The 14625-nt window shown below is 46.1% G+C and overlaps 2 protein-coding genes across 2 annotated transcripts in view; both read left to right on the forward strand.

Annotated features, from left to right (window-relative positions):
• The first annotated feature begins 32 nt into the window (after positions 1–32).
• Positions 33–2881, forward strand: Pigbos1 (PIGB opposite strand 1). Its single transcript, XM_051140643.1, has 2 exons — positions 33–179; positions 2546–2881. The coding sequence occupies exon 2, from the start codon at positions 2610–2612 to the stop codon at positions 2772–2774; it is 165 nt and encodes a 54-aa protein (XP_050996600.1). The 5' UTR covers positions 33–179; positions 2546–2609; the 3' UTR covers positions 2775–2881.
• A 2117-nt stretch (positions 2882–4998) lies between these two features.
• The window catches only part of Rab27a (RAB27A, member RAS oncogene family), a 61162-nt gene continuing 51535 nt past the window's right edge, over positions 4999–14625 (forward strand). Inside the window, exon 1 of the mRNA XM_051140211.1 lies at positions 4999–5208. The gene's annotated coding sequence lies outside the window, so the exon portion shown is untranslated. The remainder of the gene's footprint in view (positions 5209–14625) is intronic.

Genomic DNA, 14625 nt, shown 5'->3' on the forward strand with positions numbered 1-14625 from the left:
GCTTCGCAACTCCAGTGCCACCACAGCCGGAAGTGGTGCCGGAAGCGGCTGAGTCTCCCGGTGGTGCCTGAGCAGATCTACCGGACTGCAGTTCAGTGCTGGAAAAGACGAAAGTAAAGACTTGGGTGCTTTACTGCGCCCGGCGTCTCACGCGGCGTCCGCTGAGGAGGCGCTCGGAGGTAACAGATCAGAGGGAGCCAGTGTAGCGCTGAGAACCTGCTTCCGGGTGACCATTTTGCTCATCCCACTGCCGCGTCCTCTGGTGGGAACAGTTTCATCACGATTTTTATTTTTATTTTATTTTATTTTATTTTGGTTTTTCGAGACAGGGTTTCTCTGTGTAGCCTTGGCCATCCTGGACTCACTTTGTAGACCAGGCTGGCCTCGAACTCACAGCGATCCGCCTGCCTCTGCCTCCCGAGTGCTGGGATTAAAGGCGTGCGCCACCACGCCCGGCTCATCACGATTTTTTTAAAAAAATTATTTATATGTATACAGTGCGCATTAGGTCACATTATAGATGGTTGTGAGCCACCATGTGGTTGCTGGGAATTGAACTCAGGACCTCTGGAAGAGCAACCAGTGCTCTTAACCGCTGCGCCATCTCTCCAGCCCTCATCACGGTCCTTACAGTGACAGGAGGAAGTTATAAAGTCAATGAATTTTTATTATTAATCTGTTTTTCACTGCCCCAAGGGATTTCTCTATTCCTAAGTATCTACTTTCTCATCAGTTTGCTTATTTTCTTTAGTTGATCTCACTATGCAGATTAGGCTGGCTTTGATCCTCCTGTCCCTGGAGTGTTGGGATTTAGTGCGTGAACCAGCACACTCGGCCTCACCTATTTATCTGTGTAAAAGGCCTCATTATATAACCCTGGCCAGCCTGGAACTCGCCCTGTAAATCAGGCTGCCCTCCAACTCCTGTTTCTGCCCCATGAGTGCTGGGATCAAAGGCGTGTGCAACCATGCCCAGCAATCAAGGCATTAAAGTGTTTTGGGTTTTTTTTTTTTTTTTTTTTTAGTTGGTGGGGGCTGGAGAAATGGTTTAGTGGTTAAAAGCACTGACTGCACTTGCGGAATACCCTGGTTTGATTCCCAGCATCCACATACTGGCTCCCTGCCTCTGAGAGCACCAGGTGTGCATGGTGTCACAGACACGTGGCATCCAATATAGATCTTTTTGCATGCTTTTTTTTTTTTTTTTTTTTTTTAGAAAAATAGAATGGAGCCTTTGCTTCTCATTCCAACAACTGAAAATAGTGGAAACTCACAAACGGACCTAGCACTTTATAGAAAATAGTGCTGCTTGTCAATCACCTCAGCATCTGGATCAGGTGTTGGTGATTAAGAAAAGCAGAGTGAGCTGGGCGTGGTGGCGCACGCCTTTAATCCCAGCACTCGGAGGCAGAGGCAGGCGGATCGCTGTGAGTTCGAGGCCAGCCTGGTCTACAAAGTGAGTCCAGGATGGCCAAGGCTACACAGAGAAACCCTGTCTCGGGGAAAAAAAAAAAAAAAAAAGCAGAGTGAGCGGGGCGTGGTGGCGCACGCCTTTAATCCCAGCACTCAGGAAGCAGAAGCAGATGGATCGCTGTGAGTTCAGAGGCCAGCCTGGTCTACAAAACGAGTCCAGGACAGCCAAGGCTACACAGAGAGACCCTGTCTCATAAAAAACAAAAAACAAAACAAAAAAAGTTACCAGACTAACATGGCTATGTTCAGAGCACTTGGAAGGTGAAGGAGGAGTTGCAGTCTCTAGAGCAGTCCCCCTACTTCAGAGAACCTGAACAAACAGGCAGATAAAGAAAGCACCTCACTGGGGGCATCTTGCTGGAGGAGAGGATTTAGGTTTGTCTCACACCACCCTCTTAACTCACTCCCTGCAGGGTCCTTTTTAAGGTTTTTGTTTTGCATTTTGTTTGAGAACTGTAATGGAATCCAGCCTGGTCTCAAAGTGGCAGTGCAGCCAAAGGGTGGCCTTGCGTTCCTGGTCCTCTTGCTGCACCCAGGCGCTAGGAATACTCTGCCATCTGGAGGAATTACAAGTTTTAATATAAAATATGATTTTAAACTATTGACATTTTAGAAAATATTCCATAATAAGCCTATTTGCTATCCTGTAGTGCCTGTGTATTTGTATTTATTAGTGATTCTTAAATATTACAAAAACGTTCATGCCAGAGCAAAGTAGTAATAAATCTTTTATTTGCTTGTTTCCAGATAGGGTTTCTCTGTGTAGCCTTGGCTGTCCTGGAACTGGCTCTGTAGACCAGGCTGGCCTTAAACTCAGAGATCTACCCGCCTCTGCCTTCCAACTGCTGGGATTTAAGGCGTGCACCACACACGCCCAGCCTAGTAATAAATCTTTTAAAGGGCAGTTGTGCGGTCCCCGCACCCACATGGCAGCTCACAACTGTCTGTAACCCCAGTCCCAAGGGTTCTGATACCCTCACACCAATGCACATAAAATAAAATTAAATAAAGTATTAAAAAAATGTAAAAATAAAAGGCTGCTGTACTAAGTGCTCCCTTTTTCTTGGAAACAGATCTGAAGAGATTTGCTGCCCGTGGAGCACAGGCCCCCAAGACTGGGTGCTACCTGCTGCAGCAATGCTTGGGAGATTGACTCTTCCACAACTGCTTTTTGCTGCTGTCCTTGGAGTTGCTGGAGGAATGTATATTTATCAGCCAATATTTGAACAATATTCCAGAGATCAGAAGGAATTAAAAGAAAAGGCCAAACTGTTGCAGGAACCAGAAGAAAAGAGGAGCTAATTCTGCGTGAACTGAAATTGTAGGCATTGCTTAGAGTTCTAATGAAGTCATACATGGAGTATTAATCTAGCAAAAACTTAGGTGTGTTTTAAGTAAATAAATCATGGGTATAGGATTTAAGTTATTTATTTATTTTTTCACATTTTAAAAAATTAATTTATTCTTGTTACATCTCAATGGTTATCCCATCTGTATCCTCCTATTCCTCCCTCCCTCCCATTTTCCCCTTACTCCCCTCCCCTATGACTATGACTGAGGGGGATTTCCTCCCCCTTTATATGCTCATAGGGTATCAAGTCTCTTCTTGGTATTAAATTATTTATAAAAGTAGTTTTTTATTGGTTTGTTTTGGGGCAAGAATTCACTATGTAGACCAGGCTGGCCTCAAGCTCTAAGCAGTCCAACCTCAGTTTTCTTTTTTTGTTTTGTTTTTTCTTTTTTTTTTTTCAAGACAGGTTTTCTCTGTGTAGCCCTAGCTGTCCTGGACTCAATTGTAGACCAGGCTGGCCTCGAACTCAGAGCAATCTGCCTGCTCTGCCTCCCAGTGCTGGGACTAAAGCAGTGCAACACCAGGCCTGTCTTAAAAAAATACTTTGTAGTTATTTATCATTGTGTATGCTTCCTGTGGAGGCCAACGTTGCCTGGTGGAGCTGGAGTTACAGATGGCTGTGAGCTGCCGTGTGGGGCCTCTGCAAGGGCAACGTGTGCTCCTAAGTGCTGAGCCGCCTCTCCAGCCCCAAGATGTCTCACCTTAACCTTCACTTATTTATTTGCTATTTTATATCTTATCAGGACAGGGCAGCAATTTCCTCCTGCATAATTAATTTAGTATGTTTAGCAGCTTAGTGTGTGCTTCTGGGCTGGAGAGATGGCTCTGCAGTTAAGGTGGCTTAGCTGCACGTACATCTCTGCAGTTGAGATGGCTGCTCCTTCAGAAGACCAGAGTTCAATTCCCAGCACCCAGCTGGTAGCTCACAACCATCTGTTACTGTAGTCCCGTGGGATCTGGCTTTTTTGTTTTGTTTTATTTTGGTTTTTTGTTTGTTTATTTATTTTTTTTTTTTTGAGACAAGGTTTTCTCTGTGTAGCCTTGGCTGTCCTGGACTCACTTTGTAGACCAGGCTGGCCTCGAACTCACAGCGATCTGCCTGCCTCTGCCTCCTGAGTGCTGGCATTAAAGGCATGTGCTACCGCGCCTGGCTTGGTGAATCTATTTCTGTTCACCCCAGATAGAGAGGAAATGATTAAAAAAAAAAAAAAAAAGATTCAGTTCACGTCCAGCTTGGTGAACCCAGTGAGTTTATTGGGGGTGACTCCAGTAATAGTGATCTCCAGAAAGCTCCTTGGACATAGTTGAGAGACTGACTTCACTGGGATGCAGTCCTCGGCAGCTGCAGACTTGAGGGGTGAGTGGGAGGGTGTAGTTGAACTCGGACTTCCCAACTTTTCGCTTGTTGTCTTGGAAGTGGAATGCTGAAAGCACAAGCGGGCAGGCCCAGAAAGAGGCCTCTGTGGAAAACTCAGAGCCAAACTTTGGGTGGATTTGCCTAAATGTATCCCCAGACTGCTTGCAAAAACAAAACAAAACAAAACAAACCCCCCCCCCAAAAAAGCAAAAACAAACAAACAACAAACAAACAAAAAAAAACCCTGGACACTGAGAGGACGCCGCTAGGAGGCAGCAGAGGATCACAGGATGCTCTGGACCCTGGAGGGTCTTAGTATGTTGTCACCCCATAATTTCCTTCTTACTGTGCCTTAAACTGCCCCTACAGTTTTTTAGGACTTCAGGGTGACTAGTCCAGATTATACTGTGAGCGCATAGACTCTACTAGGCATTCCCTCCCAGAATGGCGTTTATTTTCTCCTGCTGGAATCTTACCATATTTCTCTCACTGTCAAAGCCAAGAACCCCCGGGGCCATGCCCGGGCTATGCTCAGGCTGTGCCCAGGGAGGATGCACAGCCAGGAAAAGGCTTTTAGGGCAGACCTTTGGAGTCACCAGGGCACACCGCGCCTCGCCCAGATCCCGGGGCGGTTTGACCTTTTTGTGAATGGCACTCTTGGTCTCTATCAAAAACCACCTCCCGTGCTTCCCGCAACTTTACAGAACAGGGCAAGGAAACCTGTTCCGTGCCAAGCGTGGGAGCGGTCGCTTCTGTGGCTGGGGTCCTGTAGGCAGGTGACAGGAGGCGGAGGTGGCGGCCGCGCAGGGACCGCCCCCACCGCGCTCTTCTCCACGGGAAGTGATGTGGGGCCGGACGGAAAATACCGCCAAGCACTCAGAAAAGGCCAGTCGTTTGGGGTCCCAAGCTCCATTCGGAAGGGAGCGCCTAAGGGATAGAGAACGTAGGGGACGCAGCATCTTGGGAATCTAGCACTGCAGGGACGCAACACCTTGGGGGGACAGCACGGAAACAGAGCGCCAAACTCGGTGAGTGCACTGAGTCCTAAACGCTTTAGGTTTCGGGGAAGAGAGCCGGGCCCCCCCACCTCCCGCCCCCAGCATGAGACAACGGATCTTCCGAAGGGATGCTAGTTCCCTGGAGTTCCAGGGGCTAGAGTCCAAGGTTATCTCAGGTTAGGTCCCAGAGTCCCCATAACTAGGGGGAGGAGAGGTAGGTCCCCTCCCCCTTCCCACGTTTGGGTTTTGACTATAAAGTCTGTAGAGTCCCCTTGCTTGAAGGCGAAAAAGGGCTCTCTCGTTTCTTGTCATTTAGAGAACGCAGCCCGTCAGCCGGTCTTAGCGTCGTCACCCTACCGGAGGTAGAATTGATACAGTGACACATTTTGGTCACTTTACCAAGATCGGGTCTCTGGCCCAGTAGCTAGCTGCCAATTTGAAAAGCCAGGTCTGAAATGTAGATCTTGCGGCTTCTCGGCAGCCCCCTGGCCTTTGCGTCTGGAGTATCTGCACAGGCTAACAGCTGTTCTGCGGTAGGTGTTAGCTCAGCTGGCCGAGGGAAATGGGAGGCATTTTGTAATCGTTTCTTTAAAGCTTTCTGTAGAGTGAAAACAGCATGGGAAGGTGGAGGGAGGAGGATCCAGGTTCAAGTTCAGCCTTCGCTACATAGTGAGCTTGAGACCAGCCTTGCCTGCGTAAGACCCTGTCTCAAAAAATAAATAACACCAGCAAAAAGAAAGGAAAACAAGCCCTGGGCCGCTGTGGCGCATGCCTTTACTTCCAGCACCGGGGAGGCAGAGGCAAGCGGATCTCTGTAAAATTCGAGGTCTAAAGAATGAGTTCTAGGACAGCCAAGGCTACACAGAGAAACCCTGTCTCGAAAAAAACAAAACAAAACAAAACAAAAAAAAAAAAACAAAAAAAAGAAAAAAGAAAGAAAAAGAAAAAGAAAGGAAGGAAAAACTGAAGAAAAGGCATCCAGCAATGCTGAACATAGCCTGATGAGAACTGCTTTCTTATTTTACCTTGGTCTCTTTCCCTCCCCTCACCCCATCCTCTGTTTCCTTTCAATAACCTGTCTTAATTTTTTTGTTTACTTATTTCTGACTTGTGTGTGTAGAGTGTATGCATGTGTGTGAGTGCAGGCCTGTACATGTGTGTGAGTGCAGGCCCGTACATGTGTGTGAGTGCAGGCCCATACATGTGTGTAGAGTGTATGCATGTGTGTGAGTGCAGGCCTGTACATGTGTGTGAGTGCAGGCCCGTACATGTGTGTGAGTGCAGGCCCGTACATGTGTGTGAGTGCAGGCCCGTACATGTGTGTGAGTGCAGGCCTGTACATGTGTGTGAGTGCAGGCCTGTACATGTGTGTGAGTGCAGGCCTGTACATGTGTGTGAGTGCAGGCCCGTACATGTGTGTGAGTGCAGGCCTACATTGTGTGAGTGCAGGCCTGTACATGTGTGTGAGTGCAGGCCTGTACATGTGTGTGAGTGCAGGCCCGTACATGTGTGTGAGTGCAGGCCGTACATGTGTGTGAGTGCAGGCCCGTACATGTGTGTGAGTGCAGGCCCGTACATGTGTGTGAGTGCAGGCCTGTACATGTGTGTGAGTGCAGGCCTGTACATGTGTGTGAGTGCAGGCCCGTACATGTGTGTGAGTGCAGGCCTGTACATGTGTGTGAGTGCAGGCCCGTACATGTGTGTGAGTGCAGGCCCGTACATGTGTGTAGAAGCCGATATTGTCATCTTGCAACACTATCCACCAAATTTAATAATATATATGTGTGTGTGTTATAATTATATATGACAGATATGTATGTTAATATTACATATAGCATATAATTATGCACACATGTACATATGTGTATTTATATACATATTTATTTTTAAATTTGTCTTTTTGTTTTTGAGATTGAGGGTTTCACTATGTAGCTCTTGCTAGCCTGGAATTCACTATGTAGATCAAGCTGATCTTGAACTCACAGAGCTCGGCCTGCCTCTACCTCCCAGGTGTTGGTATTAAGGCTTGACCAACTTACTTTTGTTGAGCCCAGTCTCTCGCTGAACTTGGAGCTCCTTGTCTGGATTGGTTGGCCAGTAAGTCCCAGGGATCCTCCGTCTCCATCTCAAGCATTAGGATCCCACATCTGCTCGTCACACCCCAGTGTGGCTGTTAGGATCACACACCAGCTCTTCACACCCCAGTGTGGCTGGTAGGATCACACACCAGCTCTTCACACCCCAGTGTGGCTGTTAGGATCCCACATCTGCTCTTCACACCCCAGTGTGGCTGTTAGGATCGCACACCTGCTCTTCACACCCCAGTGTGGCTGTTAGGATCACACACCTGCTCTTCACACCCCAGTGTGGCTGTTAGGATCACACACCTGCTCTTCACACCCCAGTGTGGCTGTTAGGATCCCACATCTGCTCTTCACACCCCAATGTGACTGTTAGGATCACACACCTGCTCTTCACACCCCAGTGTGACTGTTAGGATCCCACACCCGCTCTTCACACCCCAGTGTGGCTGTTAGGATCCCACATCTGCTCTTCACACCCCAGTGTGGCTGTTAGGATCACACACCAGCTCTTCACACCCCAGTGTGGCTGTTAGGATCACACACCAGCTCTTCACACCCCAGTGTGGCTGTTAGGATCACACACCTGCTCTTCACACCCCAGTGTGGCTGTTAGGATCCCACATCTGCTCTTCACACCCCAGTGTGACTGTTAGGATCACACACACCTGCTCTTCACACCCCACTGTTAGGATCACACACACCTGCTCTTCACACCCCAGGGTGACTGTTAGGATCACACACACCTGCTCTTCACACCCCAGGGTGACTGTTAGGATCACATACCTACTCTTCACACCCCAGGGTGACTGTTAGGATTACATACCTGCTCTTTACACCCCAGGGTGACTATTAGTATTATATACCTGCTCTTCACACCCCAGGGTGTGTGTTAGGATCCCAAGTCAGATCTTCCTGTTTGTACAGTCAGTACTCTGCTGGCTGAGCCATTTCCTTAGCCGTTGTTTTGGTTTTGATTTTATGAGACAAGGTCTCAATCTCTAGCCTAGGCTGGCCTTGAACTGGTGACAACCCTGGTTTGGCCTACCAAGTGCTAGAATTTAGATGAGTGCTACCACACTAGCAAGTTCGTTGTTTATTTTAGACCATGAAGATTTGTGTTTATGTTGTTGTTTGTTTGTTTGTTTGTTTTTGTACACCCAAGAATTCTAGAGTTTTGACTGCTCCTTTCATTTTTTGATTCATTTTAAATTAATTTTGTGTGTGGTGTTGGATAGGTTCTAACTTTATCTCTTCAAATGTGGATATTCGGTTTCCCCAGCATTGTTTGTTTATAAGACTGTTTTGACTCTTTGGATGATATGGCACCTCTGTTGAAAAGAAATCCATTATAAATGTGTGGGGGGGGTTGTGTCTGGATGTGTAGTCTTCTACACACTATATGCCTGTTTTTACAGTAGTGGCATCTTGGCCAGGTTATTGAACCCATGGCGTTTTGAAGACAGAGCATGTCAGGCCTCCAGGAAGATTTTGGCTGTGCAGAGTTCCTTGAGTCTCTGTGTAGAATTTAAGGTCAGCTTCTTCTTCTTCTTCTTCTTTTTCTTCTTCTTTTTCTTCTTCTTTTTCTTCTTCTTCTTCTTCTTCTTCTTCTTCTTCTTCTTCTTCTTCTTCTTCTTCTTCTTGTTTTGTTTTTCAGTGTAGCCTTGGTTGGTCTTGACTCGCTTTGTAGACCAGGCTGGCCTTGATCTCACAGATATCCGCCTACCCCCTGCCTCCTGAGTGCTGGGATTAAAGGTGTGTGCCACCATATCCAACTAAGGTCAGCTTCTTAATTCTGTTGCCTTGGCTTTAGAACAATCATGGGCATTTTGAAGTGGGCAGCCATCTTTGGGAACTTTTAACTTCCTTTCCTGATACCTGCTTTCCCCATGTTGGTGAAGAGAAATTTCACTCTTGTAGAAGCTCAGACTAAACACTTCAGAATCACCCTCAGTTCTCCTCCTCCTCCTCCTCCTCAGTCCCTCCTCCTCAGAATCAGTCCCCACTCTCTACATAACTGTGGAGAATGTCCTGTCCATTGGCTAGATCAGAGTAGGAGTTTGGTGTTTACTACTTGTATTGTCCTTGGTTAGTGCAATAGTTTGAGCAGATCCACCCATCATGATGTTCTTCTTGTAGGTTTCTAGGACCCTCTGGGTCCTTCTATTTCCCCATCTCCTATACTTCTCTTAACTAGAGTCCCAGTAGGATGTCCTCGCATCTATCCCAATCCCCTGGTAAGTGAAGACTTTCATGGGACATGCCTTTTGGGATAGTGCCCAATTATAAGTGAGTATATACCATGTGAGTTTTTCTGCTTCTGGGTTGACTCACTCAGTATAATCATTTCTAGTTCCATCCATTTGTCCACAAATTTCAGGATTTCCTTGATTTTAATAGCTGAGTAGTATTCCATAGTGTAAATGTACCACAGCTTCTTTATCCATTTTTCAACTAAGGGACATGTAAGCTGTTGCCTGGAATATTCTTTACTGGCAATCATCTTGTTCTCACTTTTCTTAGAGAAGCCCTCCTCTTACTGACATGACACCCCATTCCAAATAGCACTTCTTCCTGCCTGTCCCCTGTACCTTTTCTGCCTTTCTTCTGTTTCTTTTCGGTGCTGCCATCACACAGATGTACACTCACTACAAGAAATTAGTCTCATTCACTGTGATGTCCATTGCACTCAGAGTTATTAGGTTGTTATTAGTAAGGGATTAGAGAGATGACTCCAAGGTTAGGAGCATCCAGAGGTCCCAGGTTCGATTCCCAGCACCACATGGTGGCTCACAACCACCTATAACTCCAGTTCCAGGGGCCCTGATAGCTTCTTCAGGCATGGAGGCAGAGGGTCAGAAGTTCAGCATTGCCCTTGGTTACTGAGGGACTTCCAGGCCAGCCTGCAGAACAAGCTTACAAAGGACGGGAGGGCTGAGTGGTGAGTGGGAAAGGCTGTGTTGTTCCTTCCTCACCATTCCTTCCACACTTCCACACCCCACTTGTGACGGTGGCAGCGGGCAGCCCTCTGTCCTGGCTCTGAGACAACTGGGGAGGGCTGTTTAGTAGCTGCTCTGTCTCTGACTTCTCAGGTTAGTTTAAGGCAAGAGTGGAGTTCTTAGAAATTGAAGGAAATGGAAACTAATTTCTTCATGATTTTTTTTTTTTCGAGACAGAGTTTTTCTGTGTAGCCTTGGCTGTCCTGGACTAGCTTTGTAGACCAGGCTGGCCTTGAACTCACAGCAATCCGCCTGCCTCTGCCTCCTGAGTGCTGGGATTAAAGGCGTGCACCACCACGCCCGGCCTTCATGAATATTTTACACTATAGCAAATGGATGTTCCCATGACTTCTAATTGGTAGCATTTAGTTATATAACTAATTTCACTTGTCAGCCATTTTTTTTTTCTGTGTATTGGACCATGACTACACTCTTTGTTTGTTTGTTTTTTGTTTTGGTTTTTCGAGACAGGCTTCTTCTGTGTAGCCTTGGCTGTCCTAGACTCACTTTGTAGACCAGGCTGGTCTCGAACTCACAGCAATCGCCTACTCTGCCTCCCAAGTGCTGGGATTACAGGTGTGCCACCATGGCTGGCTTTACACTCTTTCTTTTTTTTAAATTTAATTTAAATTTTATTAATTTATTCAGATTACAACTCAATTGTTATCTCATCACTTGTATCCTCCCTCCCTCCGGCTTTCACCCTATTCTCCTCCTCTAGGTCTATGACCAAAGGGGACCTCATCCCCCACTATATGGTCACAGCCTATCAAGTCTTATCTTGGCAGCCTGCTTATTCCTTCTCTGAGTGCCACCAGGCCTCCCCACCAAGGGGAATTGGTCAAATATGGGGCACCAGAGTTCATGTCAAAGTCAGTCCCCACTCTCCACACAACTGTGGAGAATGTCCTGTCCATTGGCTAGATCAAAGTAGGGGTTAGATGTTTACTATTGTACTGTCCTTGATTAGTGCAATAGTTTGAGCAGACACCCCTGGACCCTGATCCACCCATCATGATGTTCTTCTTGTAGGTTTCTAGGACCCTCTGGGTCCTTCTATTTCCCCATCTCCTATATTTCTCTTACCTAGAGTCTCAGTAGGATGTCCTCACATCTATCCCAGTCTCCTGGTAAGTGAAGACTTTCATGGGACATGCCTTTTGGGATAGTGCCCAATTATAAGTGAGTATATACCATGTGAGTCTTTCTGCTTCTGGGTTAACTCACTCAGTATGATTGTTTCTAGTTCCATCCATTTGTCCACAAATTTCGGGATTCCCTTGTTTTTAATAGTTGATTAGTACTCCATGGTGTATATGTACCACGGTTTCTTTATCCATTCTTCAACTGAGGGACATTTAGGCTGTTTCCAGGTTCTGGCTATTATGAATAAGGCTGCTATGAACATGGTTGAGCACATGTCCTTGTTGTGTGGTGGAGAGTCCAACTGGATTAAAGACCTCAACATAAAACCAGAGACACTGAATGGGTTAGAAGAAAAAGTGGGGGAAGAGCCTGGAACACATTGGCATAGGAGACAGCTTCCTAAACAGAACACCAACAGCCCCAGCCTTAAGGTCAACAATTAATAAATGGGATCTCATGAGGCTGAGAAGTTTCTGTAAGGCAGGAGACACTGTCAACAGAACAAAACAACAGCCTACAGACTGGGAAAAGATCTTCACCAACCCTACATCTGACGAAGGTCTAATATCTAAAATATATAAAGAACTCAAGAAATTAAAAAACACCAAACCAAATAACCCAATTGAGAAATGGGGCTCAGAACCAAACAGAGAATTCTCAACAGAGGAATATCGAAAGGCTGAGAAACACTTAAAGAAATGCGCAACGTCTTCAGTCATCAGAGAAATGCAAATCAAAATGACTCTGAGATTCCATCTTATACCCATTAGAATGGCTAAGATCAAAAATTCAAGTGACATCACATGCTGGCGAGGATGTGGAGAAAGAGGAACACTTCTTCATTGCTGGTGGGAATGCAAACTAGTACAGCCACTTTGGAAATCTATCTGGCGCTTTCTTAGAAAACTGGCAATAGGACTTCAAGACCCAGCTATTCCACTCCTTGGAATATACGCTCTTTCATTCTTGGGCCTTGACCTCGAGGCCTGGCGTATGCTAGGCAAGTGCTGTCCCATGCACTGAGCTATGCCCCTAGCCCATCATCCATGACTGGATCCTAACAGCCTGGAGACAGAGCACCACTCTAGCTCATTTTGAGTTTTATTTTGTAAGGAGGCAGAGGCAAAACTAAGTGCAAGACTGGCTAAATGTGCACCCGAGTTACTGCATAAAACTCTAGGACTCTCTAGTTCCGTGGGTCTCAACCTTCCTAATGCTGGAACCTTTTAATACAGTTCCTCATATTGTGGTGACCCCCCCCAAGCATAAAATCATTTTCATTGCTACCTCATAACTGTAATCTTGCTACTGTTATGAATTGTAATCTAAATGTCTGTTTTCCAATTGTCTTAGGTGACCCCTGTGAAAGGGTTGCTTGACCCCCAAAGAGGTTGCAATCCACAGGTTGAGATCGGTTGATCTAGTCCATACTTTCTTAGCAAGCATCTTCATAGACCATCTTATTCATTGAATGGGGGGCTTCCCGCTGGATGAGGAACTGGGAGACTTCCCAGGGACAACTGAACTAATTCAGTCCATAAAGTATGATAACTAATTTCACCCTCCACCCCGCCCTCTCTCTCCTTTTCTGTGAGACTGATGCTCAGGCCTTGTGCATGCTAGGGAAGTGCTCAGCCACATACCTGTTCCCTTACACTTTCTGTGTTTTGTTTTGTGGGTCAGGATCTTACTCTGTGGCCTTGGCTTGCCTGAAACTCACTATGTAGACCAGGCTGGCCTCAAATGAACAGAAATCTGCCTGTCTCTGCCTCCTAAATGCTGGGATTAAAAGTGTGTCCTGCCCCCCCTGGCTTTTATGTGATTTTTTTTTTTTTTTCAAATTTGTCAGATAGGGTCTTACTATGTAGATCTGACTGTCCTGAACTTACTATGTAGGCAGGCTGGGCTTAAATTCACAGAAGTTGCATGCTTCTGCCTCCAAGTGCTGGGATTAAAGGCATGAGCCACCACACCTGGCAAGATTTTATTTATTTGTTTGTTTATTTATTATTTTTGAGACATGGTTTCTCTATGTAGCCCTAGCTGTTCTGGAACTCTGTGGACCAGGATGGCCTCTATGATCTGCCTGCCTTTGTTTCCCAAGTACTAGGATTAAAAACTACCACCCCATGATTTTTCATTTGTTTTTTGAATCTGTATACCCCTTGTGTTCTAGAACTCACTCTGTTGACCAGGCTGGCCTTGAACTCAGACATCTGCCTGCCTCTGCCTCCTGAGTGCCAGCATTAAAGGGAAAATATTAGTGTATGTGTGTGTCTGCTTGTGTGAGTGTATGCATGTTCCCACAGAGGCCAGAAGAGGATGTTAAGTCCTCTGGAACTGGGTTTCCAGACAGTTGTGAGCCACCTGAGTGCTGGAAACTGAGGTTGGGTCCTTTATAGGAACAGTTATAGGCTCTAAACCACGTAGCCATTTTTCCAGGCCATATGTGGGGCCATATGTTGTTGTTGTTGTTTTGATTTTGGAGACAGGGTTTCTCTGTGTAGCTTTGGCGGTCCTAGACTCTCTTTGTAGATCAGACTGGCCTCGAACTCACAGATAACTGCCTGTATCTGCCTCCCTGAGTGCTGTGATTACAGGCATGAATGAGCTACTCTGTCTGCCCAGCTAGGGATTTTTCAATTGAATTTACCTTCTTTTGTTTTTGAGACTTACCTTGGAATGTCTCTTATCTATAGATTCACTATGAAATAAAAAAGAATTATTTTAACATATAAATGTGGTCGTAACACACACATATAATGTATTTCCCAAGTAAAACAGCTTAGGTTTTATAGCTCCTGAAAGACAGAACAGGGCTTAACAGTTAAAGCCTGAGCCCCTGAGAAGACAGCTCTCTTGCCCTGTTCAAAGTATGATTGGCAGGGCTGGAGAGATGGCTCAGTGTTAAGAGCACTGCCTGCTCTTTGAAAAGACCCGGGGTTCAATTCCTACCACCCACATGGCAGCTCACAACTGTCTGTAACTCCAAGATCTCACACCCTCACACCAACACACGTAAGTTAAAATTAAATAAAAATATTAAAAAAAAAAAAGTATGACTGGCTCCTGAGGCCACACTTCCTCCCTTTCTAAGCATTTCCTTTCTGTGCCTCTGAGATTTGCCTGGACTGTGTTTGTTCCTCCACCTGGTGATCAGGCAATTAGAGATGATGCCCTGGCTTCCCCTAAACTGATTACCCCTGAGAGCAGACATTGGG

This window comes from Acomys russatus, chromosome 32 (assembly GCF_903995435.1).
Source record: "Acomys russatus chromosome 32, mAcoRus1.1, whole genome shotgun sequence".
NCBI lineage: Eukaryota > Metazoa > Chordata > Mammalia > Rodentia > Muridae > Acomys > Acomys russatus.

Bases quoted from the DNA above. Each gene is read 5' to 3' on its own strand.
- Pigbos1 (XM_051140643.1), top strand. From the start codon at position 2,610: ATGCTTGGGAGATTGACTCTTCCACAACTGCTTTTTGCTGCTGTCCTT.